The 27,085-nt window shown below is 35.0% G+C and overlaps 1 protein-coding gene across 1 annotated transcript in view; it reads left to right on the top strand.

The window, feature by feature from the left end:
* Nucleotides 1-26,144, top strand: part of LOC126828528 (lissencephaly-1 homolog) — a 44,078-nt gene extending 17,934 nt beyond the window's left edge. The window contains exons 10-13 of the mRNA XM_050558335.2: nt 1,516-1,735; nt 4,728-4,850; nt 6,256-6,412; nt 25,769-26,144. Of these exons, the coding sequence (XP_050414292.2) occupies nt 1,516-1,735; nt 4,728-4,850; nt 6,256-6,412; nt 25,769-25,982 (714 nt within the window). The 3' untranslated portion in view covers nt 25,983-26,144. The remainder of the gene's footprint in view (nt 1-1,515; nt 1,736-4,727; nt 4,851-6,255; nt 6,413-25,768) is intronic.
* Nucleotides 26,145-27,085: the final 941 nt, after the last annotated feature.

Genomic DNA, 27,085 nt, shown 5'->3' with positions numbered 1-27,085 from the left:
TGCTCTTATTATCTGGGTCAGTTGACAAGTGTGAAAAAACTGACAGACATAATGGCCATCCCTTGTACACAAATGGTGTAAAATCAAGGATGTGGACCCTCTAGAGGCCACAGGTTTGTATCTGATTTGGATGAAACTTTAAATATATGTTTTTATCATAAAGATCTTGATTCCTTTTGGTAATCACACATATCCGAACGTATCTTCCTAGATTATGGCCCCAAATTTTAGCTTGTGGATTCTCTAGAGGTCACAATTTTTTTTCCGATTTTAAAAACCATTTAGATATTTCACAATTCCACCATAATGAAGATTGAATTCGAATTTCTGGAAAATCAAAATGGACTCAATTTGTACTCAAATTGTGTATAAGTATGTAATACAAATGTTATGGACCCTCTAGAGGTCACAATTTTTATCCGATTTTGATGAAACTTAAAACATAACTTTATATTCCAAAAATCTCAGTCCCTTTTGATATTTGCGCATTTCAGACCATAACTTTCTGGATTATGGCCCCTGATTGTACAAAAAATCGTTTTTGTTTTTAGCTTGTTCTCTGTCCATCTCTTGCAAAATGTTGGCGTATCCTGCCTGGCAGCGGCTGGTTAGAATCATAAATTTAAAAACTCGAAATCACAGATACTGTGATATGATATATGCATTTTTGTTAGTTTGTTTTCTATAAACATGGGGGTTGGGGGATCGAGTGGCATAACATGTGCTTTTTATATCATAAGGTTCTGTCGATAAGTCAGTTTGCGTTGTTTCGATGTCACGCTTGTTTGTGTCAAGGATTAGGGTTGCCTCCCCAGCCCATAGGTTTTCTCCCATGAACGCTATGTACAAGCAGATTATTGAAATAGAATTGTATCATTCATATTATGTTAGTCCCGAAATGACTGGGTTTGTGCCATAAGGATATTAAACCTGATTTCTCTTTTTCTTTCAATAAACAGTTCATCATGATTTATGTTTATTAAATCCTTTTTGTGACATGTTAATGTTGGGTGAGGGGTGCTAAGAGATCTTGGAATTGGGTGCTAATTTACGACAATGCAATCTGTCTCATATTCCTTACAAATTTAGCAATTCTTGATCATTTTTTAATGTTTAATTTGTATCTTATTACAAAACATCAGTCTGAGCAAAAATATTTTAAAGGAAATAATAGGTGTTGAATCATACCTCAAGGTCACTCTGAAACATTTTTTAAAACATGGAGCAAAACCTTTTTGGTATCCTGTTTATCAAAAGTCAGATGAACAAAAGATTTCTTGTGTGGATTGGACAATAGGTTTGGAATCATACCCATAAATTGCCAAATTTACAGTTAAAAATATCAAGAGAAGAAGTAAAAATTACACATTTTCATTAAATAACAATATTGCTAGTTTGCTACCTTCACAACCATTTTCTCCCCTCCTTGTCAAAAAGCTAAAACACAACATGTATTTTTTTAGTATAAAGATAATGTTGCATTGTTTAGTATAAAGGTAATGTTGTATTTTTTAGTATAAAGATAATCTTGTGTATAGTGGATCAGCTGATGGTATTATTAAAATCTACGAAATACAAGAAGAGAAACTGTCATGTGTATTTGAATCAGAAGATGTAAAAACGGAACAAGGCATTAGTTTAACCAATCGCTATGTAAGATGTATAACAGTATATAATGATCTTATATTTTATGGTGATGATGCTGTTAATGTCAAGGCAATCAACTGGAAAAAAGGTAATAGTTAGAGAGGCTAAATTAAAAAATACCTGTGTTTACGGTTCCCTGATCGACCCTATTTTTCATTGTCCAGGTCCTGTAATTAGGTTTTAACATGAGAATGTCTCTTTACAAATACTAACGCTGAAATTTCAAGAACCTTACTCAGTAATTAAGCTTAAAAAAAACTACACACGGAAACAAGAATAATAAAGAAAAAAATTCTGAATGACTGACCCTATATTTTGTAACCGTAAATACAGATATTTTATTTCTTGGCCTTAATGATAATTTAGTGTGGAATCCAGTTAATAGAACTGTTCTTATATAAATTACAATTAAATTAAAGCTGTGGTGGCTCAGTTAGTATTAATAATGGTTTTGGTTGAGAAAGTTTCTTTAGTAGATTTTCCAGCCTCACATTGCCTGATAGCTACATATAGCATAGAAATGAGGAGTCTGAGGAAGTTTTTCAGGATTTTTTAGCATGGTTTCCCTATGTCAGTGGTGCAGGACGTGGGAACGAATAATCCAAGTCCACCTGTGTACTCACTGGCATGGATGTGAAAGAACTTTGGAAAGTCAGAAGCCACAGGGACCGTACTAAAAACATTTATATTTTCATAACATTTCATCATTTCTCATAAAATTATCATTAAATGCAAAGGTATCATAAAAAATATAAAACTTCACTATTTCTCTTAAAATTATAAACTGAGACGAAAAAGTTTTCAAAATATAAAATTAACCATAAATTGTTGCACCTAATAATAAATTTCTATTCTAATAAATCTGGATGTGAATAAGAAAATCTTCCAAGCATTCTATGACTCCCAGCTTGCTGCTCTGTTTCATTTTAAATTTGACAGTGTTCGGTCAATGTTATGTGGGTATATGAATATAGGGAGCCACGATGGCTAAGTGGGTAAGATGCTAACTCGCTAGCCTGGCGGTTGCGTGTTCTCTCCTGGTGTTGGCCGAGAAAATGTATCAAGATTTTCCTGCGTGGTTTCCCCTTGTCAGTGGTGCTGCAGGACGGAGGGCTTGAGAAGGACAGCTGTATAGTTGTTTGGGCCGAAAAATGAAGTTGGGTATATACATTGGAGTGCATGTAAAAGATCCCTTGACAGTTGGAATTTGATATAAGAGTGGGCGGTAGCCAGTCGTTCAAGGAGAGCCCAAAAAAAGCTCCCCTTAATGAACAAATTGAAAATATTGCTCCCCTAAAAAAGCTCTCCCAGTTTCGATTAAAAGATTGATTTAGAAATTAAGGAGAGTGATCTGATATTAAGGAGAGTGATTAGTTGTATGTATGGGAAATGGTTCTGAAGATCAATAACTGCGTGTAAGGGGTCATTCCTGGTTACATAAATGATATTAAAATACAGATATGACGTCATCCTTTGATGTTGGAGTACCATTATTTCAAATAATCGTACGGGCAATGTGCCAAGCGTAACTTGGTAAAATAATGAACTCGAGTGACGTATTTCATTGCAAAGCACGTGCAAGTGTCTGTATTTTAAGTTGTTTAATGGTCTCGAGCTTAAGACATTGCGTAATATATTGTAAAAACATTCGGGCCTCACGGCCCTCATGTTGTTACAATATATTACTTAATGTCTCGCTCTCGACCATTAAACAATACATAAACATCGGCTGCTAAATAATAACTCTGGTAGTCCTATGGTCAAGTCAAACTTATGGTTTTCCAATATAAATACTTGTCAACATTTCTATATAATTATAGCTTGTATCAAAATATAATCTATTTCTTCCGGAATTATTCTCATTGGAAATTCTCACATGCAATCTCTTGTTATTTCTCACGTCTTGTGAGAGTTCTACTTTACATTTCAGTTAAATTAACCAATGATGCATAAGCGTCATCTATTTTTAGCAGCATATTCACCGGAATTTTATTACTATGTGCGTTCACATTACACACTAATCGAATGCACCAAATAAATGTTCACAATGACAGCATGGCGACGATCGAAATGTGAGTCTTTCACACTCTTTACAAAAATATACATATGTCCATGATTTACAAATGAGGAGAGCGATTTTCAATTTTAAGGCGAGGGAGAAAAAACTCACCTCAATTGACACTCACGTGCGTGGCAGGCGCTCGCGCGCCTAATTAAAAAAATTACTGCATAACTACGCTGTCCGGGCATAATTTCATCATAGCACACTGTATGCCCGTCTTCATTAGCCCAGTCGACACAGAACATTACCACGTTAAACCCCATTTCATTTCATTTATATGAATATAGAAGAATACCACCAGTGCTACCTTTATCCACATAACACTGGCAGAACACTACTTCATGGACTGGGGATCAGTTATTTACTGTCAGTGTAGTTATATAAAAAAAATCATAATATTTGATAAAGGTAAAAACATAAAAAGTCATGAAATGTGATAAAAAAAAAATATAAAAATATCATAAAATTTGATTAAAAAATATCATAAAAATCATAAAATTTGATTAAAAAATATCATAAAAATCATAAAATTCCACAAGAAAATTTCATAAAAATATAAATTTTTGACAAAAACTGTGTACGGGCCCTTAAATCGATAATGAGTAGAAAGTAAAACTCCATTTCATTTCACAATGAAATGTTTAGGCGCCTATAGGTCATTAACTTGTTGTTTACACTAATTTACAGGCTGATCTACTTTAACTCTGTGATCAGTTTGTTGAGTTACATGTATGTCATGCATATTATCTGATAATTTGCACTGTTAACAGGAAATAACAGACATTTCTCAGTAGTTTCTATACATCCACATTTTCAAGTGGATGTATATTGTCATTGCCCCTGTCTATCAACTGAACTCTGCTCTTAAAAAACAAGACATATGGCCTAATTTTAATAAAGCTTCGTCGACTGTATTGCCTTAAAATATTAGAGATCCTTACTTATTGAATATGTCTAGAATTATAATTTTATTGATTGATTTAGGTATTTTATTATCAGCATTTTTTTTTTTTTTCAGGACATGTAAATAAATATCTGAATCATGTAGAAGAATTTGCATCCACAGATGCTGTTTGTATTCATGATGATCTCATGATTTCCTCTAGTTTTGATTTGGACCATGGTTTGGGATATTTAAATGGTAATTTTTATTTTATTTTAAGAAAGATGTTGAGTGATTTGTTATAAAATGTAAATTATTATGCTTTAGCAACTCACTGACTCCAATTGACTAACTAAGGCCATATAAAAGAAATATTCTGGTTCCCAGATAATCTTGTGTCACTTAAAAACCGCTGCAAATGAAAATAGATTATTTAATTACTGCATATATATATTTTACCACAATCGCAGGAATCCAAGAAAAAATGTGTCATAGGCTAATTTATCAAATATGCAACCCTGACAATCATAATTGATACTGGATAATTATACATTCCTATGAACAACATGACATAGATTTAGTCCAGTGATAGGTGAATAGTAGGACATTAAACCCAATTTCATTTCATATCCCTTTAAATGTGATGTTTATAAGAAGTCATTTAGCCCCAATCTGATTAAAACAAAGATCCTATTTCGTTTCGCATTTTAGAGATCAAAATTTTGTTTTACTTGTCTTTACTACACTAGAATATGGAAGAGTTGTTATATAACCCGCGTTCTGGATGATGTGACAGTGAGGGATTAGCCAATGAAACGATCTGTTATGGCAAGTTTTTGGCATGAGGTGCCGGAACTGTGGGTAAACCACAAGGAACATCAACGCTGTAGACCATCAAAAGAATTAAAAAACAAAACGAAATATAGATTTGTATTTTGATCAGATTGATTTAGACCAGGAGTGATCCATCAACAAAATAGAAAAACAGAAATAAAAACTGCCCTCCCGCATCAAATATTTTGGAAGGATTGTCTGAGAACCAAAATATTTTTGTTGTATGGCCTAACTGACTGACTGAAATCCCTGCACACAGAACATACCGATACAAAAATACTTATTTTAACATGCTTTTGTATGGAACAAATTTTTAATTGTTTTTACTTTGGATGATTTTACTTTTACTCATATTCTGATGCATACTGCTCATTACCAGAAAGACTCTTGGCCATGCGTGCTCACTTTTTGAGTAAAAAAAGTACTATGAGACCCAATGAAAACACATCACTGATTTTTTTAACTGACTAAAGTAACAAGTGATAACAGATACAAGGGCGAATTTCTGCTCACTAATAATTTCCAAGACCAAAAATTGTTACATGAGACTGTGAGAGGATATCTGACAATTCAAAAAAATAATTGAATTTCACTAGATAAGAGAAAACGAGAAAAATAGAAATAGCATGTACATTCCCTTGTTTTTATTCATTCTATACTTAATAAAAACATGGTAATGCACAGGCTGCATTAGTTACAGTTGTTGTATCTGGCAATGCCACTAACTACAGCTTATTTATCTTGCAATGCCACCATTATGTACTGTAATAATGTAAAACAATTAAATCTTTTCTCAAAATCCTTATTTTGTGAAGTGGTTATTTTTCAGTTCGTCAACTTCCATCCTGTGAATATTTATTTAGTTTAAATGATGAAGAAACAGAAAGGATAACAAGTATCACATCAACAATTTTATCAAATGGTGATCTTGTCTTAATTACTGGTGGTCCACAACTCAAACTATGGCATTTTATAAACACATCAAGGTAGGATTAATACAACTTTATTGACCACTACCACTACCTCTCAGTGTTTAAAATTTACGTCGTTCCGTTGGCCCGACGCCGATAAATAACTGGAGGGGCCGACATCTTTTTATTTTGAAGATGGCGGGTCGGCCCTGTGAGCCGACTGTTTTTGTCATGGATATTTTGTTCAAGGTTCTATCAAATTCTCCTTTGAAAATATTTATTATATTGCCTCTATTTATATCCGAAATATATTTCATCCAGATATTTAACCGTATTTCATTACCGGAAATGAAAATAAAATTGTCCACCGAAAGAAAATATTGTTGTAGGAGTGAGGTCGTGCTTGCAAATATCAGCACGCTCCCAGAGTTCGGGAGGATATTATTTAACCATTTCGATCAAGTGTGGAATATATGAGTGTGTGTTCCGATGGTATGCCTTACTTACTGTCTTATTTGTCTTTGTCCGATATTGAATACACATGCATAATCCGGCATATTATATTCCTTCAATGGAGAGATCCAAACACGTATGCTACTATACTAGGCCAGTCCATCTACTGTACTGTCATGAATCCAAGAATAAATATTCACGTGATATAAAACCTTTTGTCTTGCAAAAATAAAATTGAAAACCCAGAGCTGAAAATTCCCTGAAAGCCTAACTACAGATAACAATATAATTCCAGCGAGGTAAAAAATATAATTCCAGCGAGGTAAAACGAGTGACCTTTCCCGCCATTATTTCCAACTCTCGTGATTTGATAGCAGACTTGATTATCAAGTCTATTTCTTTAATGAAGATTAGACTACCGTACTGCAGACCCACGTCTGCAAAATAAGATACAAATGCATGAATGGAGCCACAGTGGCCCAGTGAGTAAGGTCCTGGCCTGCTAACTAGGAGGTCTGGCATGGTATGTTTTGTCAGTGATGCAGGATGGGAGGGCCTGGGAAGGAACAGTGTCAAGTTGTTTGGGTTGGATAAAAATCGAGATCTTGTGTACACTTATAGCACATTAAGTGGTGTATGCCCATCTTGTTTAGCCTGGTTGGTATGTAGAAAAGTAGGATGTTGAACCCCATTTCATTTCGCATTCAAAAAAATATATATGTTAAATGGTACCTTACAGTAATCATATCCATTTCTGTATCCAGAATAAAGAATAAATGGAGTAATGATTTACCTTATAGATCAGCAGTATCCTCAAATTTAACACCTATCCAAACAATTTACCAAGTAGGCCAATCAGTATTCTTGATTATTAAAGATACATTAGTTAAGAGTTTAATAAAGAGTTGGACATTCTTGCTATAATAATTTAAAAATAGACGATAAAAAAAAAGAAAATATTGAAAATTTCAGTCAGATTACTTTATTCTGAACAGAGTTGTCACTGTTGGAAGTTTGGACTAGAAATAGGCATCAACTATGTCCACACTGTCTACGAGAATTGTTGATCATTTGATTGACAAGACGATAACTCCACCCACATATTCTCGATTATCAAGTAACATTCTCAATGGCTATATGGTACCCTCGCTTGTTAGGCCTTTCATTGGCAGTGTCCGGTTGTGACATCAGTGACTAACGATAAACGTTAGCTTGGTAGGCCAATTATTGATTTAATTTTATATGGAATACTGTTTAAATCCAAGCTGTATCCAAGCCATCAGAGGATCTACGGAGTTGATTTTGAGCTTGTCATGTAAATAAAGGTTTAATTAATAATTTCTATAACATCTGAAGCCTAAATAAAGACTTACAATAGGCAGATTTAGCTCTTGCATTATATGTTTAACAGTGATGTAGTTTTCTGATATCTAGATAAATATGTTGTACTCTATTAAACTCAAAGTAACGATGCATCATTTGCATTTTTCGGAGAATATCAAATTTCTCGCGGCTTAATCAACTATAATATGTACTCCGATTGATTATTTAACATTTTATTAAGAAAACAAAATCAAAATACCAATGCTTGAATTCAATCTGATTTTAAATAGTATATTACTGGAAATTTAATAAACAGTAACACTTTGTGTGACTTCTTTTATGTCTTTTCACAAACTTAGTAGTAGTGTAACCAATAAAGACTTTTTTCACATTTTTGGTTACGGTACTCTTAGTCTTAAGCTTATCTACAATATTATATACTCTTCAAACAAAGGAAGGGATATTCAGAAACAATACAAAACTGCTGTAATGCACTGCTGTTTTTATTAGGGGTAACCAGTGTATGTTAATAACAGGCCAATTGCCGACACATGAACATAAACAGTTCATATGGGCGGCTTATCCGACGGTCCCATTTTACTCACAAAGAGATACACCGTCAAAAAGGAAAATGGACTTTTTAAATTTTTTTCTTAATAATAAGTAATTGCTCCGCCAATCCTCAGACATTCAGCAATTCGTCATGGCATACTCCTAATCAACCGTCTCCAATCACGATTTGGGGCAATCTGACCCACTCCTCTTGCAGTACCACGGCCAATTCTTGCAGTGTTGTCGGTTGACGTTGATGTCAACAAACACAACAAACACGTCTCCCGATCAAATTAATTGTAACACACTAAAGCAAAGATATGCTAAACAGTAAATCTTATGCAAGAACCGATAGGAAAGCAGACATGGATAGATAAACCAGCACGCGGCAGTTTTCATCAACTCTTCCTTGAAGTGTCAAATTTGACAATGAACCCCTCCCACATGTATGGTGCTATTGCGTGTCGCATGTGCAGCTCAGTGGTTCTGTTGGGGCGATAAGTTCTTCATCTGTGAATATACTCTCAAAGCATGTCAAGTGTCCAAGACTATTTATCATATCACAACCTGAATATGTATTTGCATTTAAATATCCCCTATTTTTTTTTTTTTAAAGAGTATATATTATATTGCAGCAATCTTATTTTTTTTTAATCAAACTGAGTTTTGACCACAAAAAGGTGGGAAAAACTTCTTGGATTTTAACAGTATTTCTGAAGAAATATCGTCATTGCTGTGATCTAGTTTGAAAGTGTTTACTATTCTTTCTTAGTTTCCACACTGCAACAGTTGAAAAAAAGACAAAAATGTTTAGGATTTTTTGACCAATTGTTTAACAGTCCCGAGAGTTTATGTTGTAACTTCTGTCCATCTGTTTATTATTGCATCTGTCCATCAATCTGTTTGGCGTAAACATTTATATTTTAAACTAATTTTCAAAACCACAAACAGGATTTTAACCAAGTTTCATATTTGTAGGTAGTTTATGTGGTCAGGATTTAGATTTGTTCATCCGAAAAGTAGGGACACTTAAGAGGATAAGAATCAACCAATTCTCATTTTTAAATTTTCATGTAAAAAAATTATTGGTACTGTATAGAAAGTGCAAGAGGACTGCACTACACACAAGCAAAACCGAAAAGACAAACGTGCAGACAAGACACATTATGATTGTGGATAACATGAAACCCCATATACACTAAGAAAAATGAAATGGAACTCAATCTGGATCTGGAAGTGTTATACAAATTTTCAGTACTTTACAGTAACTATGACAAGGATGTACCATACTCAGTCTGGACCAGAGCTGACTAAACGAAACAATCCAGTTTCAACTGCAGTTAAATTAAATTTTGGTAATGTATTTAGAAACTGAACCTGGCCAAGTTATTTTAGTATATGTGTGCATTTGTTCAGTATGGTAACTGTATTATAGTCAGGGTAAAGAACAAGGTTATCATTGTGCAAGTATTGATCTATTTATTGAAATAGGTTCATCCATACATTTTGTCTTTAATCAACAATTAATATGCCAGCTGTGAACTGTGGTCCAGAAAAGATAAAAAAAACACAGTGTCAGGTGTTACACACACCTTTCTTGTATACATACTTTATTTACCACATGAATTTGAAAGCCATTGGTGATTAAGGTAACCAATTGTTTCACCTTGTAGAACCGTGTAAACACTCTAAAAATAAAATTATCATCCGATCTGTATGAGCATACCGTTAGAGTTACTGCTCTCATTTCACTTTGTAGAACCCTGTCAACACTATAATATCAAAAGTTATCTGATCTGTATGAACTTAATGAGCATTATTCAAATTAGTGAAATTTGAAGAATCTTATTGAATTTCAGCAATGATATTATACAGTCCAAAGATTTTGTCTGGCGGACTACTCAGATGATGCAGCTTCTGTGTGTGTATGTTTCGTTGCCTGTGAACCTAACTTTCAGATGAAGGGTCAAATATTGCCAAACAAGGGTGACAGGTTTTACTGTCTAACTTTTTAAGAGCCATTCCACGAGAAAATCATGCAATATCAGGCAGATGTTCGAAGGTGGGAATCGGTCGATTGAGTTCATACTCACAGGGTTTGGTCGACTCATTAAGCCTACTCCCCAGCCAACATCAACCGTTTCCGAGATACAGGCTGATTACATTTTTCGGCTGATTTTTGTCATTTTTAGGCCAAATTTTAGCTATTTCTGTCGCACTACTACCGCTGTTGCATGACCCTGGCGAACTAGGTTTTGGTTGTTCGTGATAGTCGGGGTCTTACCCTATCACATTATTATGGTCACCCGGTTCAAATTCATTTTCCATAGGTGTCAGGAGACTACACAAGATACGTGTCTGGAGATACCTGAAATGTACCCTATCTTCAGATGGCGATAACTCCACTGGAGCAGGGTTTGCGATAAAAATTAAAATCAATTTATTTGCAGCTTGACCAGTTCTAACAACATAAGAAATAAAATCGTTGTCAGCTAACTTACAAAAGTATGAAAAATCGTGTCGAAAGTTACCAAAAACTTTAGTTTTGATTGGGATACATCGGCGGATTATTCAGTTACCCAATCGCCAATATTTGTATTCAAAGGGTCAATATATCAACTCCGGCTCCCCTTCAACCCGCTTTGCCAAAATATTCAGTCTTGGTATCCAGTCTACGTAATAAAAATAGAAACACCTCGCTATTTTTATACGCCCACATTCTCGTGTGGTCGTATATTGTTGTCGCCCCTGTCCGCCCGTCCGTCAACAATTTGTTTATGGGCACTCTACAGGTCACAACTTTTATCCATTTTCAACAAAACTTGAAATATAGGTTTATGTCCCTAAGAATTTGGCTCCTGTCAATATTGGTATGACCCTGAACTTACGAAATATCACGTTTTTAGCTTGTGGACACTGGAGGTTACAATTTTTATCCTATTTTGATGAAACTTAAAAGGTATGTTTATAACCCAAGGAGCTCTGTTCCTTTCGATATTCTCGCATATCGGATCTTAACTTCCTGGATTATGGCCCATGATTGTATACAAAGTCGCGTTTTTAGCTTGTAGCCCCTCAAGAGGTCACAATTTTTATTCGATTTTTAAAAACGTTTTAATATATCACCGTCACACGCTAATGATGGCGAAGTTCGAATTTCGTGAAAATTCGTACGCAAATAGTGTAAAAGTATGTAATTCCAAGGTTGTGGACACCCTGGAGGTCACAATTTATACCTGATTTTCATGAGACTTAAAATAATTATGTTTAGATCCCAAAGATCTCGGTCCCTGTCGATATTCGCGCATATGACCCCCGATGTTAAGAAAAATCACGTTTTTAGCTTGAAGTTCCTCTTGAGGTCACAATACTTATCCGATTTTAAAAACCGTTTCAATATATCACCGTTATGCCCTAATGACAACAAAGTTTGAATTTCATGAAAATCGGAGCGAAACTGCTGGACAAAATGGCCGCTCCTCATACGCATATAGTGTGGACACTCTAGAAACACAATTTTTTCTGATTTTGATGAAACTTGAAATGTATGTTTATATCCCAAAGATCTTGGTTCCTTTCGATATTGGTGCATATCACATCGGAGCTTCCTGAATTATGATCCCTGAATATACGAAAAAACACAATTTTTATTCGACTTGATGAAACTTTTATATTATATACTTTTATATCCCAAAGATCTTGGTTCCTTTTGATATTGTCGCATGTCGGACTGTAACATACTGGATGATGGCCCCTGGTTGTACGAAAAATCGCTTTTTATTTAGCTTGTTCTCTGTCCATCTCTTGCAAAATGTGGGTGTATCTGACATGGCAACCACTTATTCATATTTAATTCCCGTATTGTATTCAAATTTATGTCGTAATATTCCTACAAAATTACGTGTTTTCGTAATACGATAGAATGAAATTTGCCGATCTGTGCCTGTTTCAATCTAATTCACGCCAGTAATATTCCCCCCAAATTACGAGTCTTCGCTTATACATCAGCAAATGAAGAAAGGCGTCAGAAATAAGAATTATTTGTGGTGATGTCAAATCATTTTCGTAAAATGTTATTGTAAAATTACATTGATAGTTAAATCACTTGTAAAAGGCATACATAACTTCGGCGTGTGGCGTACGTGACCGTTAACATATAACACATACAGTAGTTTTTTAGTTCGCACTGCCTTACATAGTAAGCGATTTTCGTGCGATAATCAAGATCGCGGGAAAGTGCCACTGTAGATGGGAATTTATAGATGGTGTCTTAAAAGAAGTTTCATTACGGAAAATAAAATAGCTAACAATAGACACAGGTTTTGAAATTTATAATGACTGTCCATTGATTTGGGGTGTTATATACTATTAGGATAATATGTGACATGAAGGACTAGTTTCTACGTGCTGTCGGTAGATATCAATGAGATTAAATTTTCCGGCAATGGAGAAACCACCGAGGTAATCACGTAGATAAGGTTGATACTCACCCTTATTGGATTGATGAAATGACTTCTGTTCAAGATTAGATTGATGACTTTCCCGACAACGTAATAAGTCAGTCAAGCAAGACAGATTAAGCAGATAAACAACGTAGGTGTATAGACGATATAATACGATAAATACGCTGATCACTTAATTACCTAATCAATCCAGCCTATTATCAACAATTATCGGGATGAGTGGTGGTTATACACTCAGTTTACTATATTAATTTTGAAATTCTGAATATTATTCATCATATCTTGATGTCCGATTGGGCATATTCCTGGCCGGACATTTGGAAAATAGCATAGGACATGTCCGGAATATACGGGCAATATCACAACACTTAAACTGAAATTCGATGCGAAAAGTGACAAATTTCGTAACATTCGAAACAAATTTTCATGTTGTTGAACGTTAGTTGATAATGATTTTATTTTTTATGTTGTTAGAATAGGTCAAGCTGCAAATAAAACGATTTTCATTTTTATCACTAACCCTGCTCCAGTGGAGTTATCACAATTTTAAGAGAGGGTATAATTCAGGTGTCTGCAGACACATATTTTGTGTAGTGCCATGACACCTACGGAAAGAGAGGTTGCATTGAGTGACCATTATAATATGGTAGGGTGAGAACTGGACTATAATCACCAACCAAAACTTAGTTCGCCATTGGTCGATTAACGGCTATAGCAATGCTACAAAAATGGTCGAAATTTGACTTGAAAATGACGAAAATCAGCCGAAAAACGTAATCAGGCTGTATCTCAGAAACGGTTGATATCTAAAATCAACGATTTTTGCTGGGAAGTAGGCTCGATGGGTCAACAAAACCCTGTAAATATGAACCCAATCGGCTGACCCCCACCTTCGAACCTTGTGCATGGTTTTCTTAAGGAATGGCTCTTAATAACTTGTTGCTTTTCATTTTTTATTACAACTGTCAAATCTTGCACAGATTTTGGGCTTATGAAGTAATTATATACCCTTTTGGGTAATACTGCCCCATACCAAGGAAGTTGATTCCTATTAATTCTTGGGAAATTCCATTAAGGCTTATACGGAAACATTAGAATACCATTAGATAACAATTTTCTCAATAAATCACATTGAAGAATCCCCATAGGAATGCCCTTGAGTTGAAAGAGTTTTACTAGGAAGTTTATTTTCAGATTAACAATAGCTTTACACAAGGCAAAAGGTATAGTTGTAATTAAACAACCAGCACACTGTTCAGAATAACAGACAATATAGAATTCTCTTTAAGACACAATTAGTCCCGAAATGACCTAGTTTGTGTCGAGTGGACGTTAAACCCCATTTCTCTCTCTCATTAAGACACAAACTGCAAGCAAACCAATTGTAAAGTAAACACAAAAGTTCTATGGAAAACAATTCCTGTTTTTTAATCGGAGCTAGTTTCTACTATGTTTCTGAGGGAGTTGGGTGGCCGAATGGTTAACACGTGCGCGTTGGATCAGAAGACCCCTATGAGCAAACAAAATATTGAAATAATCATTAAAATGACCTAGATTGTGTCCAGTGGATGTTAAACCCAAATCTCTCTCTCTCTCTCTCTCTCTCTCTCTCTCTCTCTCTCTCTACAATGATTCAAGCACAATACTAATACAGTAGGAAAGAACGAAATATATACTATGTACAATCAAACCATTAGTGAAACCAATTTGACTGTTTGATAAATGTATAATATAATGTGCGTTTAACGTTCTCACTCGACACAAACTAGGTCATTTCGAGACTAACATATGGTTCACTTTTATTTCAATAATTTGCTTGCGTGTAGGGGTCTTCAGCAGTGGGAGGAAACCGGAGGACCCAGAGAAAACCCACTCCTTGTCATTACAACCGGATAACCAAAACAACACCAGTTGACTCAATGACAGACCTTATGATACACTGTGCACACGCTAACCATTCGCATTCCAACCCCCCTTTCAGCAATGACAACAATATGTAATAACCAATCAAAACATTAGTGAAACCCAATGAATTGTAAACCTGAATGTTATGATATGCTTAATAAAGAGAGAAACTAATAACTGGACTTCTGAAAATTTGGCCATTTAACACATAGAAGTAATGCCATTACCCCTTTGTCGCATGTAACAGTAATATGGTTATAGTATCCATATTCATAGGTCATATTCAAGAAATGTCCATTTAAATATGCATTCCCACAAAAGTATCTATAGGGTTGTTATTTCCAATAACAGTATGGCTAGTTTGGTATATATTATGTTTGGTTTTATGGTCGAGAGCGAGACATAAAGTAATATATTGAAACAACACGAGTGACGTAGTCACAGGTTATTGTTTCAATATATTACGCAATGTCTTAAGCTTGAGACCATTAAACAACTTAAAATACAGACACTCGCGCATGCTTTGCAATGAAATATGTCACACAGGTCCAAAATTTTAACTAGTATAAATAATGTATGCTTGGCACATTGCCCGTGTACCATTATTTGAAATAATGATATGCCAACATCAAAGGATGACGTCACATCTGTATTTTAAATGGAAAGTCGGGACAATCTTGCTAGAAAATAATAGATTCCCTGAAAAACATCCATGCGGTGCCCTCAGGATAAAAATGTAAAGGTATCACAAAACAAAATGGCAGACTGCAAGAGATGGATAGAGAACAAGCTAAAAAAAAAGTGATTTTTTTTTTTTGTACAACCAGGGGCCATAATCCAGGAATTTAGGATCTGAAATGTGCAAATATCGAAAGGAACTGAGATATTTTGGATATAAAGATATATTTTAAGTTTCATCAAAATCGGATAAAAATTGTGACTTCTAGAGGGTCCACAACTTTGGTATTACATACTTTTTTAGACTATTTGTGTACAAGTACAAGTAGGCGATAGAAGTTGTAGGTTTTAACAGATTTTTTTTAATTTTTAAAAAATTTGAAGCGAAGCCTTACGGTCATGACCAGACAAACATTATTGATATTCATCGTTCTGTTATCTTCCATGCCAACAACCTTGTTAAAGTAATATAGAGGCTACAGTTTTAACTGATTTTTTTCAAATTGGGTGTTGGTCAAACCCTATTGATTTTCAGCGTTCAATGACCTTTTGTTTCGAAGTTACCCCCTTATCTAAAGATAACTTTAACTTGATAGATACTATATATAGTTTTTATACGCCCACATTTTCATGTCGACGTATATTGTGGTCACCCCTGTCCGTCTGTCCACAATTTGTTTGTGAACACTTTACAGGTCACAATTCTTATCCAATTTTGACGAAACTTGAAATATAGGTTTATCTCCAAAAGATCTCGGTTCCTTTCGATATTGGCATGTATCGGATCGAAACTTCATGGATTATGGCCCCTGGTTGTACGAAAAATCATGTTTTTAGCTTGTGGATACTCAGGTCACAATTTTCATCAGATTTTGATGAAACTTGAAATACATGGTTATAATAGTGATTTTAAACTAAAAATAATTAATTTAGTAAAACTAGTATATCCATTTTGTTACGTACGTTACACATGACAATAAGCTTATTCAACACGAGGTGTAGAGAAAAGGCTTGATATTTGACTTTATACACATTGAGTAACATCTTATTTATTTTTCCTTGATAAACAAATGAAATAATGAGTTATTTATCAGTGAAATTTTGTCACAGTACATCGATATACGGATTGCCATAAATTATGAAATCAAGTAAATATTGTAAAATTTTAATGAAATTCATAAAATAGGACCATTTTCTTACATAAAAGAATTTTTTTTTTGTCTTGATGTGTAATTCTTGCAACCAGTATTTTTCTAGTAAGATTGGGTGTCTCTACCGTCCATCCAAATTTGCCATACTTTTTTATTGGAAATAGTGGGAATGTATCTTTACGGTAACAATATCAAAATATCAACGGTAGATTGATTAAAAAGAGGCCCATTAAAAGAGTTCAGCCATACATAAAGATGACGCGAGCTTGTTTAAATTGGTTATAGATGGAATGGGCTTAAACCAAAACTCCAAAATATGGTCAAACTGAACATAAATTGGTCACAGACCACAAAAAAATCAAAGGGATCGATTAGATATTTGTTGTTTACTAAATCCAGTGATGTATAGTTGGATAAATTTTGACCATATAATATAGTATATTTTTGGTTGTTTTGACTTATGTTTTGACCGTATCAAACTTTATCGTCTGCAGTGGATGCCGAATGTTGCAAAAATTTCAGTACGTCATAACTTTGTAAATACTGAATAGAAATGAAACATTTTTAGACTGATATTCATTTCATTAGAGAATCAACTTTCACAATATTGTAGTTTGCAACCTCTCAGTTGACGTTCAGATTCAGACAGGATACAGAACTATTTTCTATAATAATAATAATAATTGATTTATATAGCAGCAACAATTCAACTCGGCGAGCTGCTCTCGGGTGCTTTACATAAGTACAACTTATATAAAATTACAACAATCACATCACATTAATCCATAAAAAAAAGACATAAACAAAAAACGGAGAACATTATTTAGTACACATGGTAAAAGTCTGACACAAACACAGATGTATATTTGATTAAAAAGTTCGGTTTTGAGATACTTTTTAAAACCTTTAATAGAATTTGTGCTTTTGGTTTCCTTTGATATTGAATTCCATAACTTCGGAGCACCGACGGCGAAAGATCTATCACCGGAGTTATTTTTTGAAAAAGGCTTAATTAAGAGGTTGTCTGATTGTGATCGAACAGTTCTGCAAAGTTTATTGGTGTTGAGAAGGTCTCTAAGGTATTAAGGTGAAGAATCGTCATTTAGAGCAGAATACGTAATATTCAGTATTTTAAAATTGATACGTTGACGGACTGGAAGCTAATGGAGATCTTTCAGAATTGGTGATATATACTATTCAAAAAAAGTAGGGGATATTTGATTTTTAAGAGTTATTAAAGTCACCTAATGAAACTGACGAAGAAACAAATGACAAAATGAAATGAAGTTCACATTCATCGATTTATTCCAAATGATCGTTAGACTAAGTAAGGCACAGACTGACCATTATAAGGGTAAAATGATACCCGGGGTCAAACAGCAAAGTTACCACAGCATCACAACCAAGTCAGTAACGGGTAAATCCTCCTCTGTTTGCCAAACAAGCATTGATCCGACGTGGCATACTCCTAATGAGACGTCTAAGGTCATTTTGGTCCAGATTGTCCCATTCCTGTTGCAACGCAGCAGCAAGTTCTTGGACATTGGCAGGACGTTGTTGACGTTGACGTAACCTCTGTCCAAGCATGTCCCAGACATGCTCGATGGGGGAGAGGTCGGGACTCAGTGCTGGCCAAGGTAATGTGGTGATGTTCTGTTGTTGGAGGTAACCTGTAACGATCCTGGCCCTGTGACATCTTGCGTTGTCATCCTGGAAGATGAAACGGCGGCCATGACGTCGTGCGAACGGCACAACATATACTGCCAAGATGTTGTCCCGGTAGTACTGGCCTGTAACACGCCCTGCAACAACATGTAAAGCTGTTCTTCCAGCAACAGTGATGCCTCCCCACACCATAACAGAACCACCCCCAAATCGATCATGTCTGATGACGTTAACGTCTTGGAAGCGCTCGTTTCGACGACGCCACACCCTCCTACGTCTGTCCAAAAAATCAACAGTGAACCTTGACTCATCTGAAAACATCACATTGCTCTAGCGTCGATTATCCCAGTGTTGACGATCCCTACACCAACGACGTCTTGCCTGAATGTGATGATCTCTCAAACAAGGGATCACGCGAGGACGTCGGGCGCGAAGGTGACCCCTATGCAGTCGATTCCGAATCGTCTGGCCACTCACTCTCACACCAGTGTCTGTTTGAAGACGAGCGCTGATCTGATTTGCTGTGATGACACGATTTCTCAAGGCCAAGGTACGGATAAATCGATCCTGGGCTTGAGTTGTCGCCCTTGGTCGACCTGAGCGTGGTCTGTCCTGTACAGATTGTGTATCACGGTATCTGGACCATAGCCTGCTTATGACAGACTGAGAAACATTCATTGTCCGCGCCACAACCGCCTGTGTTGTGCCGATCTGTAGCATGCCAAGGGCACGTAACCTTTCATTTTGGGTAAGCTGACGCATATCAAAATTTGTTTTCTGGTCACTAAAACAATTAAACTGATGTTTCCACCCTGGAATTCAATGCCACAATGACTGGAACATTCAAAGTCAGAGTCGTGCAAATCTTGGGTTGGACCCCCATGATGATCCCAAGCATCACCTGCATTCCATGCGGTAGCTATTGGTGCGTTTGGGCGTCACATGTAACTGGAAATGTTTCTTCTGTTAGGTTCTATAGTGACTTTTTTCGTAGTCATTTGCATATTTTAGTATTATGCCCCCAAAATCAAATATCCCCTACTTTTTTTGAATAGTATATGTTCATTTGGTGATGTCTTGGTTATGATCCAGGCTGCTTTATTTTGAAGTTTCTGAAGTCATTTGATTTTTTTTTCATGTAGATTGTACAAAAGTGAATTACAGTAGTCGAGTCATGATGTAACCATAGTGTTTACCAGCATTTCAGTTGTGTCACTATCAATGAAAGATCTTATTTTTCCAATATTATAAATCTGAAAATTAATACTTTTACACATGGCCGAAATTTGTCTATCCATGTCCAGATGAGAGTCAAAATAAGCACCAAGATTTTTTTACAGAATCTGTTGGTGTAATAGAGATATTGCCAATTTGATAGTTTTCTGTTTTAGATTTTACTAGTTTCTGCCTGCTGCCCACTTCCATTATTTCTGTTTTGTCATCGTTGAGTTTTAATAAATTTGAGTCCATCCATTTACGAACATCTGATAAACAGGCCTCAAAAGCTATATAAATTTGAGTGTCGTCAGCATCCAGATGGTAGTTAAGACTGTGTTTACGAATGACATTTCCTAAAGATGTTGTGTATGTGGTAAATAATAAATGACCGAGAACTGAACCCTGTGGCATGCCATACTTTAAAACCGTTGAGTTGGATGAGGAACCTTTGATAACAACTGTCTGTGTACGGTTTTCAAGGTATAGGTGTTGGCTTTGTTTTGTCAAATTTACAGACTAAATATTAACAAAAAGTGGGTGTGACACCACCCCAGGGGATGGGGCATGCACCAAAATAAATAGTTGTCGTCTTTGTGGTGTAAGGAATAAATATGCAAAGTTCCAAGATGATCCATTCAGAATTGCAGCCTGTAGACGATAAACACAAAAATTGAGCGTTGCTCTGCCCCTGGGGATTGGATATGGAACAAAGGTGCAACCCTGTTATTTAAATGATTGATATGCTGAATTTGAATGAAATTTCTCAATGCAACCTGTAGAAAAATTTACAAAAAAGTGCATGTGGTACCACACCCCTGGGAGTCAGATCATGCACCAAATCAATAGTTGCCACACTAAACACAAAAATTGGGCGTGGCTCTGGCCCTGGGGTTGGGACATGCACCAAAATCAACAGTTGTCGTCCTTAGGCTATAGGGAATACATATGCCAAATTTAAAGATGATCCACTAAGAATTGCGGCCTGTACACAATAAACACAAACATTGGGCGTGGCTAAGCCGCTGGGTGTTGGGCATTCACCAAACACAATAGGGATCATCCTTAGGGTATAACGAATATGTACACAAAATTTCAAAAGGATCTGTTAAGAATTGAGGCTTGTAAAAAATGGGCGTGGCTCTGCCCCAGGGTGTCGGGCATGCACCACAGGTCATCCTTAGGGTATAACGAATAAGTAGAAATAGTTTTCAAGACTATTCATTAAGAATTGAGACCTGCAGGCGACACACACATAAAGAAAAAATAGGTGTGACTTTCTCACATTACGGAAATGCGATTTTTTTAACAATCGGGGGCCATGCCTATAATCAAGGAAGTTACGTTAGGATATGAGCGATTATTGAAAGGAACCAAGATCTCTGTGATATAAACATAAATTTAATGTTTCATCAAAATCGGATCAAGATTGTGACTTCTAGAGGGTCCACATTCCACAACCTTGATATAACATATATTTACACTATAGGCCTAGTATTTGCGTATGAGGGGCGGTCATTTTATCCAACAGTTTTTGTCTGATTTTCATAAAATTCGAACTCTACCAACATTATGGTGTAATGGTGATATATTCGAACATTTTTTTTTAAATCAGATAATAATTTGGTCTGATTTTCAAGTAATTCGAAATCGACCATAATTGGGGTGCAAGTGCAAAGGTTATACATTTATATGTTTTTTTAAATCGGATAAAAACATGATTTTTCGTAAAATCAAGGGCTATAATTCAGGGTGTTACGATCCGATATGGCAAATATCAAAAGGAACCAAGACCTTTGGGCTATTACTTCAAATCTTCTAAATTTAGTGCCAGTATATTCAGAAAATACCATTGTCATCAATCTAATGTTATTTATGTAAAAATTAAAACCCAATAAAAAATGGTAACGTGTGTAACGTTACGTGCGTTACATTTACCAATTGGGGCTTAGAGGGGAATGTTTGGAACTAATTTTGTCCCATGAGCTCTTTTAATTCAAATACTAGTGGTGAAAGTGCAAGATCAAAAGCCCATTGATAAGAAAAAATTATTTTTAAGTGCTTTTATAACTTTATCAATTCCTGAAGGGAGTGCATGTACCACATGGGTTCAGAAAAGAATTTTTGTAAAAAATTGATTGTTTTTTTTTTTTTTTAAGTCAAATATCTTGTGGAACTCTTGTACAAAACACCACAGATCAACACACTCTCTCAAAGTCGAAAATGTTAATAAAATTTATTTAGTTGAACTTGTCATTTTTTGTACAACTCCAATATCTTGTGAAAAATTCCACACAAAAGCCCCCAAACCATGCCATAATAAATGAACTGATTTAAGTAGGTCCTATAAGCATATACAGACAATTTTCCAGGGGAAATCACTGATTTTTGCAAAAATGGGGGTATTATAAATATACAGTAATACACAGAGGTGTAAAGTGGCTACTTGAGTCTTAACATTGTATACTACAAATGGTGTCAAATAATTAAAACAATTGAACCATCATTGGTGGTTGGATCCAATTGTATATTTCAATTTTCTAATTTACTGAAGTAAATAAGCTTATATTTATAATCTTTTAGAATCTACTAGGTAAATGACCAATTCCATAGTCATAATTTCTAACTTCCTGTGAGGGTCTTAAAATAGTCATAAAATATATTACAGGTTATAGGCCTAGTTATTGTACATAATAAATCAATAAACGAGTCATAAGTTGTTGAGTTTTCTAAATATCATAATTAGTTATATGTCTAAAAAAAACATTAGCTATGTCTTAATTTTATTATTAGTTGTGTCTGAGTTACATGTAGATTGCTAATGTTTGCCACAAGGGTTTTCATTAACGGTTTTCAAATATCTCGAATTTTATGTCAATTTAATGAAATAAATTATCTGAAATTCATATATTTTATTCACTTGTTAAATCATAACAGAGATAATAAATATAAAGCATGCTTTAATCCATTCTAAATGTTATATGGTACAAATTTTATACATGTAACGTACGTAACATATTTGTGTAACGTACGTAACACCAAAAATGTTGTGTCATTGGGAGAATTTGGGCTGAATCATCTGTTAGTACACCAAAATATATACTATTGTGTATGCACAAGAAAATGGTAAAATAGCACCACAGTCACAAAGTTCAAATACAGACTTTTGGGCTTGAAATTTAGTGGTATAAAATTTATTTTTTGTGATGTAACCTACGTAACAGCAACATTTTCGTCTTCAAGAGACAATGACAATGGAAATGGAAAAATTGTTCTAGTTTCTATATTAGATATACATTAGTTATCCAAAGCCATAAACAGTGACTTTCTGCAACACATTATAATAAAATTATTAAACTTTGATTGTGTTCAATCGGTTAATTTAAGAAACATTAATTATCTTAGTGATTGACAGATTATCACACTGGTCTACTAGGTGTAGTCATCCCCATTAACAGTTATTTTCTATTAATGCTTCAATTATCACCTTATGTTAATAGAAACCTAGCAAAAGGTTACTGGGACAATGTCAGATTTAATAGATTACCTTGGGATCACAAAGAACTAGAAATGTAAAAGTAGCCTAGGTCGAATGGAAATATACTAATCATGGATGATGGTGACTAGTTATATTTACAGACAGCTGATAGGAATCCCTTGCAAACTACAACATTGTGAAATACAAAATTAAATGACCCCATTTCCGATATTGATCAATATAAATATTTTAACAGTCTATGTGAATTAATGCAAAATCTTGAAGATGAATATGATTCAGGCATATTTTTTGTGGAGGTAGATTTTAATAACGTAATGGATGTAAATATGAATCATACAGGGGGTAATTATAAAATTAAGAAAAATAGCAGACACATAATTAATAATATTATTCAATAGGAATATCATCCAAAAATGGTTCAGTGTCAGTGAATAATTATTGCATCCAAGCCAGGAGATTATCTGCTGTGGGTATTTTGATTTGTTTTCTTAATTAAATGTTAAATAGTGAGTCTGAGTAGGCCTACATATTAGCATGGATTAAGCCCGGAGAAATTTGATTTTGTAGTGAAGAATGCAAATGGTGCATCATTATTTTAAGGGTTGGCTTTCTGATGACCTATTAGAACAACCATTTATACTCAGGAGTCTTCATCATAAAAACTTAAATTAATTTATTTTAAAGATTTCATTTCATTGGTTGAGGATTAAAGTCGTTGTACAAATAGTAGCTCTTAGCCAGTAAAATTGATTAATTCTTATAATATTTTAGTTTAAATTTTTCTGAACAAGGCCTCAATACTTTGAAGTGTTAAAGGTGGCTACTGGTACTTGTAGTTTGTGTATGTCAACATTGAAATGTTTGCTATATATTGAAGTTAACCCCAATTGTATATGGTCACATTTTGCAATATTCTATTAATCTACATGTAAACCATCATGTTTAGAGGGCCTATATATTGAGTACAGTAAAATAGGGATTATTAATATGACTTTACTCTTTCTACAATTGTACATTGATATCTAATGTATTTCAAGCAAATCCAACTGTTGTAATGATATTTGACCTTCATCGAACTCCATCACCCTTGTACAATCCCTAGTGATTTACTCCAAGTAGGCCTCATCACTCAAGGATTATCCAATCCTAAATCTTAATGATAGGCTCTCCCACTTTCTGGGTTATACCAGTGATAAACAGTTGGGTTCTTTTATAACCAGCAGCTGCCAGGCAGCATACGCCCACATTTTCGAGAGATGGATAGAGAACAAGCTAAAAAGAAAGTGATTTTTCCTACAATCAAGGGCCATAATTCAGGAAATTACAATTCGATATGCGCAAATATCGAAAGGAACCGAGATCTTTGTGTTATAAACTTACATTACAAGTTTCAACAAAATTGGATAAAAATTGTGAACTCGATTCGATCCACAACCTTGATATACCATATTTTTAGGCTATTTGAGAATGAAGGGCGGCCATTTTGTCTGTCAGTTTTGGGCCGATTTTTACGAAATTCGAACTCAGCCGTCCTTAGGGTGTAACGGTGATATAATGATACGTTTCTTTAAATCGGATAAAAATTATGACCTCTATAGGGTCCACAAGCTAAAAATGCGATTTTTCATACAATCAGGGGCCATAATTCAGGAAGTTACCGTCCGATATGCGCAAATATCGAAAGGAAACAAGATCTTTGGTTTATAAACTTACATTTCAAGTTTCAACAAAATCGGATTAAAATTGTGACCTCCATAGGGTCCACAACCTTGATATACCATATTTTTACGCTATTTGAGAATGAAGGCGGCCATTTTGTCTGTCAGTTTTGGGCCGATTTTTACGAAATTTGAACTCAGTCGTCCTTAGGGTGTAACGGTGATATAATGATACGTTTTTTTAAATCGGATAGAAATTATGACCTCTATAGGGTCCACAAGCTAAAAACGCGATTTTTCGTACAATCAGGGTCCATAATTCAGGAAGCTACGGTTCGATATGCACAAATATCGAAAGGAACTGAGATCTTTGGGTTATAAACTTACATTTCAAGTTTACACAAAATCGGATAAAAATTGTGACCTCTATAGGGTCCACAACCTTGATATACCATATTTTTACGCTGTTTGAGAACGAACGGCGGCCATTTTGTCTGTCAATTTTAGGCCGATTTTTACGAAATTCAAACTCAGTCGTCCTTATGGGTCTATCACTAATTTCTTGATTTTTGGTAATTAAGAAGTATTTTCAGGAAGATATGTCAAAATAGACTTGAAAACAAAATAGACTTCCACAGAAATTAATGGGTGCTCATCAGCCATGGTGGCCCGTTTTTGTTTTTTTTAGCATTGCCTCTAATCAGAAAAAGAAAAATGACGGCACCCTTTTGCATTTTAAAAGATACAATCTGTGTGGGGCTCATACAAAAATTAAAAAACATTGTTGTGCTTCAAGCTGTTACTAGGTGCCTTTGGTAAATATTATTATAGTCTACTGATGTGGTTCCTTTATTATTTATATTTTTTAGAGTGACGAATGACGACCTTCCTAGAATCAAGTTAAAATATATCAAACAACTTTCAATAGTGTCCCGTGATTCTGATAATTATGAAAGTGATGAAGACGAGAGTGATGATGATGAGGATGGAAGTGATGTAGGAAGGGTCCGATCTAGAAAACATTTACAGTTAGATGACCAGAAACCAGCAAACTCATGGACTTCATGGTGCAACATTTTATAAGTTTCACCGGATTTCAAGTAGGGAATGTATAATTATTATAGAGCTTCGAAACTTGTACATAAACATGATACATATATTTTTAAACATTGATAATGATTGAATGTTGTTTGGTTACCTGTTTAAAATCTGTTATGTTACTTAAAATAAACTGTACAATCATCATTATTTAAATACCTTGGCCATCTATAATTTGCTGTGAAGTTTTGAGTAAAGAAAATGTATAATAACAATAAAGAAAGGCATCTGGTGGATAAATCGGTAGTCATGTCGACAAGTCTCTTTTGTGTGCGTATTTTAAAGGGCCTTGTGCAAATGATTGTTTATATGCCCACAACGGCTGTATTTAATAAAGGAATGCAGATTTATCCATTAAGGGATATACAGGACACATAAAGCAGATTAAAGAAACATTTAGAAAAAAGACTCCCCCAAACTCTTTGTTAACAGTGTCAATTTGTAAACATTAGACTAAATGGAACAGATATATCGAGAACCCTTCTAAGAAGAATAAATTCGACAAGGGACCTTGTTATTGTCACAGTTTTGACCTTGAAGGTAGGAACAGGGCTCACGCTCTCCGTCGCCAAAGTAGGAACAATGTTTAGACTATACCCATCACACTGTATTTACCTAGGTGGAGTGTTTAATAAAACGAACAACCAGGTCATCAGTGTCACTGTTGACATCCAGCACAGATCCAGGAATTTTTGGATGAGTGTGGGGGTGTACATTTTGTGTAAGCAGAAATACTCTTTTACAATCTAAAAGTGCTGCTTGCACAGATCCAGGAATTTGTTTACCCGTGTGGTAAACCAGAGCTGTGTAGCACCATGGGCCTTTTTGTCAGACGTGGAGAGCGAACATTGTCAAACCGGTCGCCACATCCTACGTACGACCCCTACATCTTTTCTTACACTACATAATAGTTATCAGGAATAACAATGCAACAGTTCGCTTTTACATTTTATATATCATAGCTGGATACATAGATACAAGCATAGTATAGATTACAATCCTAGTCATTCTCTCAAACATGTATGAAATTGCTACATCTTTTCCCATCTGGAATCAAGCTGCTGTCTAGCGAATTCTCACAAGTATGA

The sequence above is a fragment of the Patella vulgata genome, chromosome 7, assembly GCF_932274485.2.
Source record: "Patella vulgata chromosome 7, xgPatVulg1.2, whole genome shotgun sequence".
Taxonomy (NCBI): domain Eukaryota; kingdom Metazoa; phylum Mollusca; class Gastropoda; family Patellidae; genus Patella; species Patella vulgata.
This window is presented reverse-complemented; position numbering and strand designations above follow the sequence as displayed.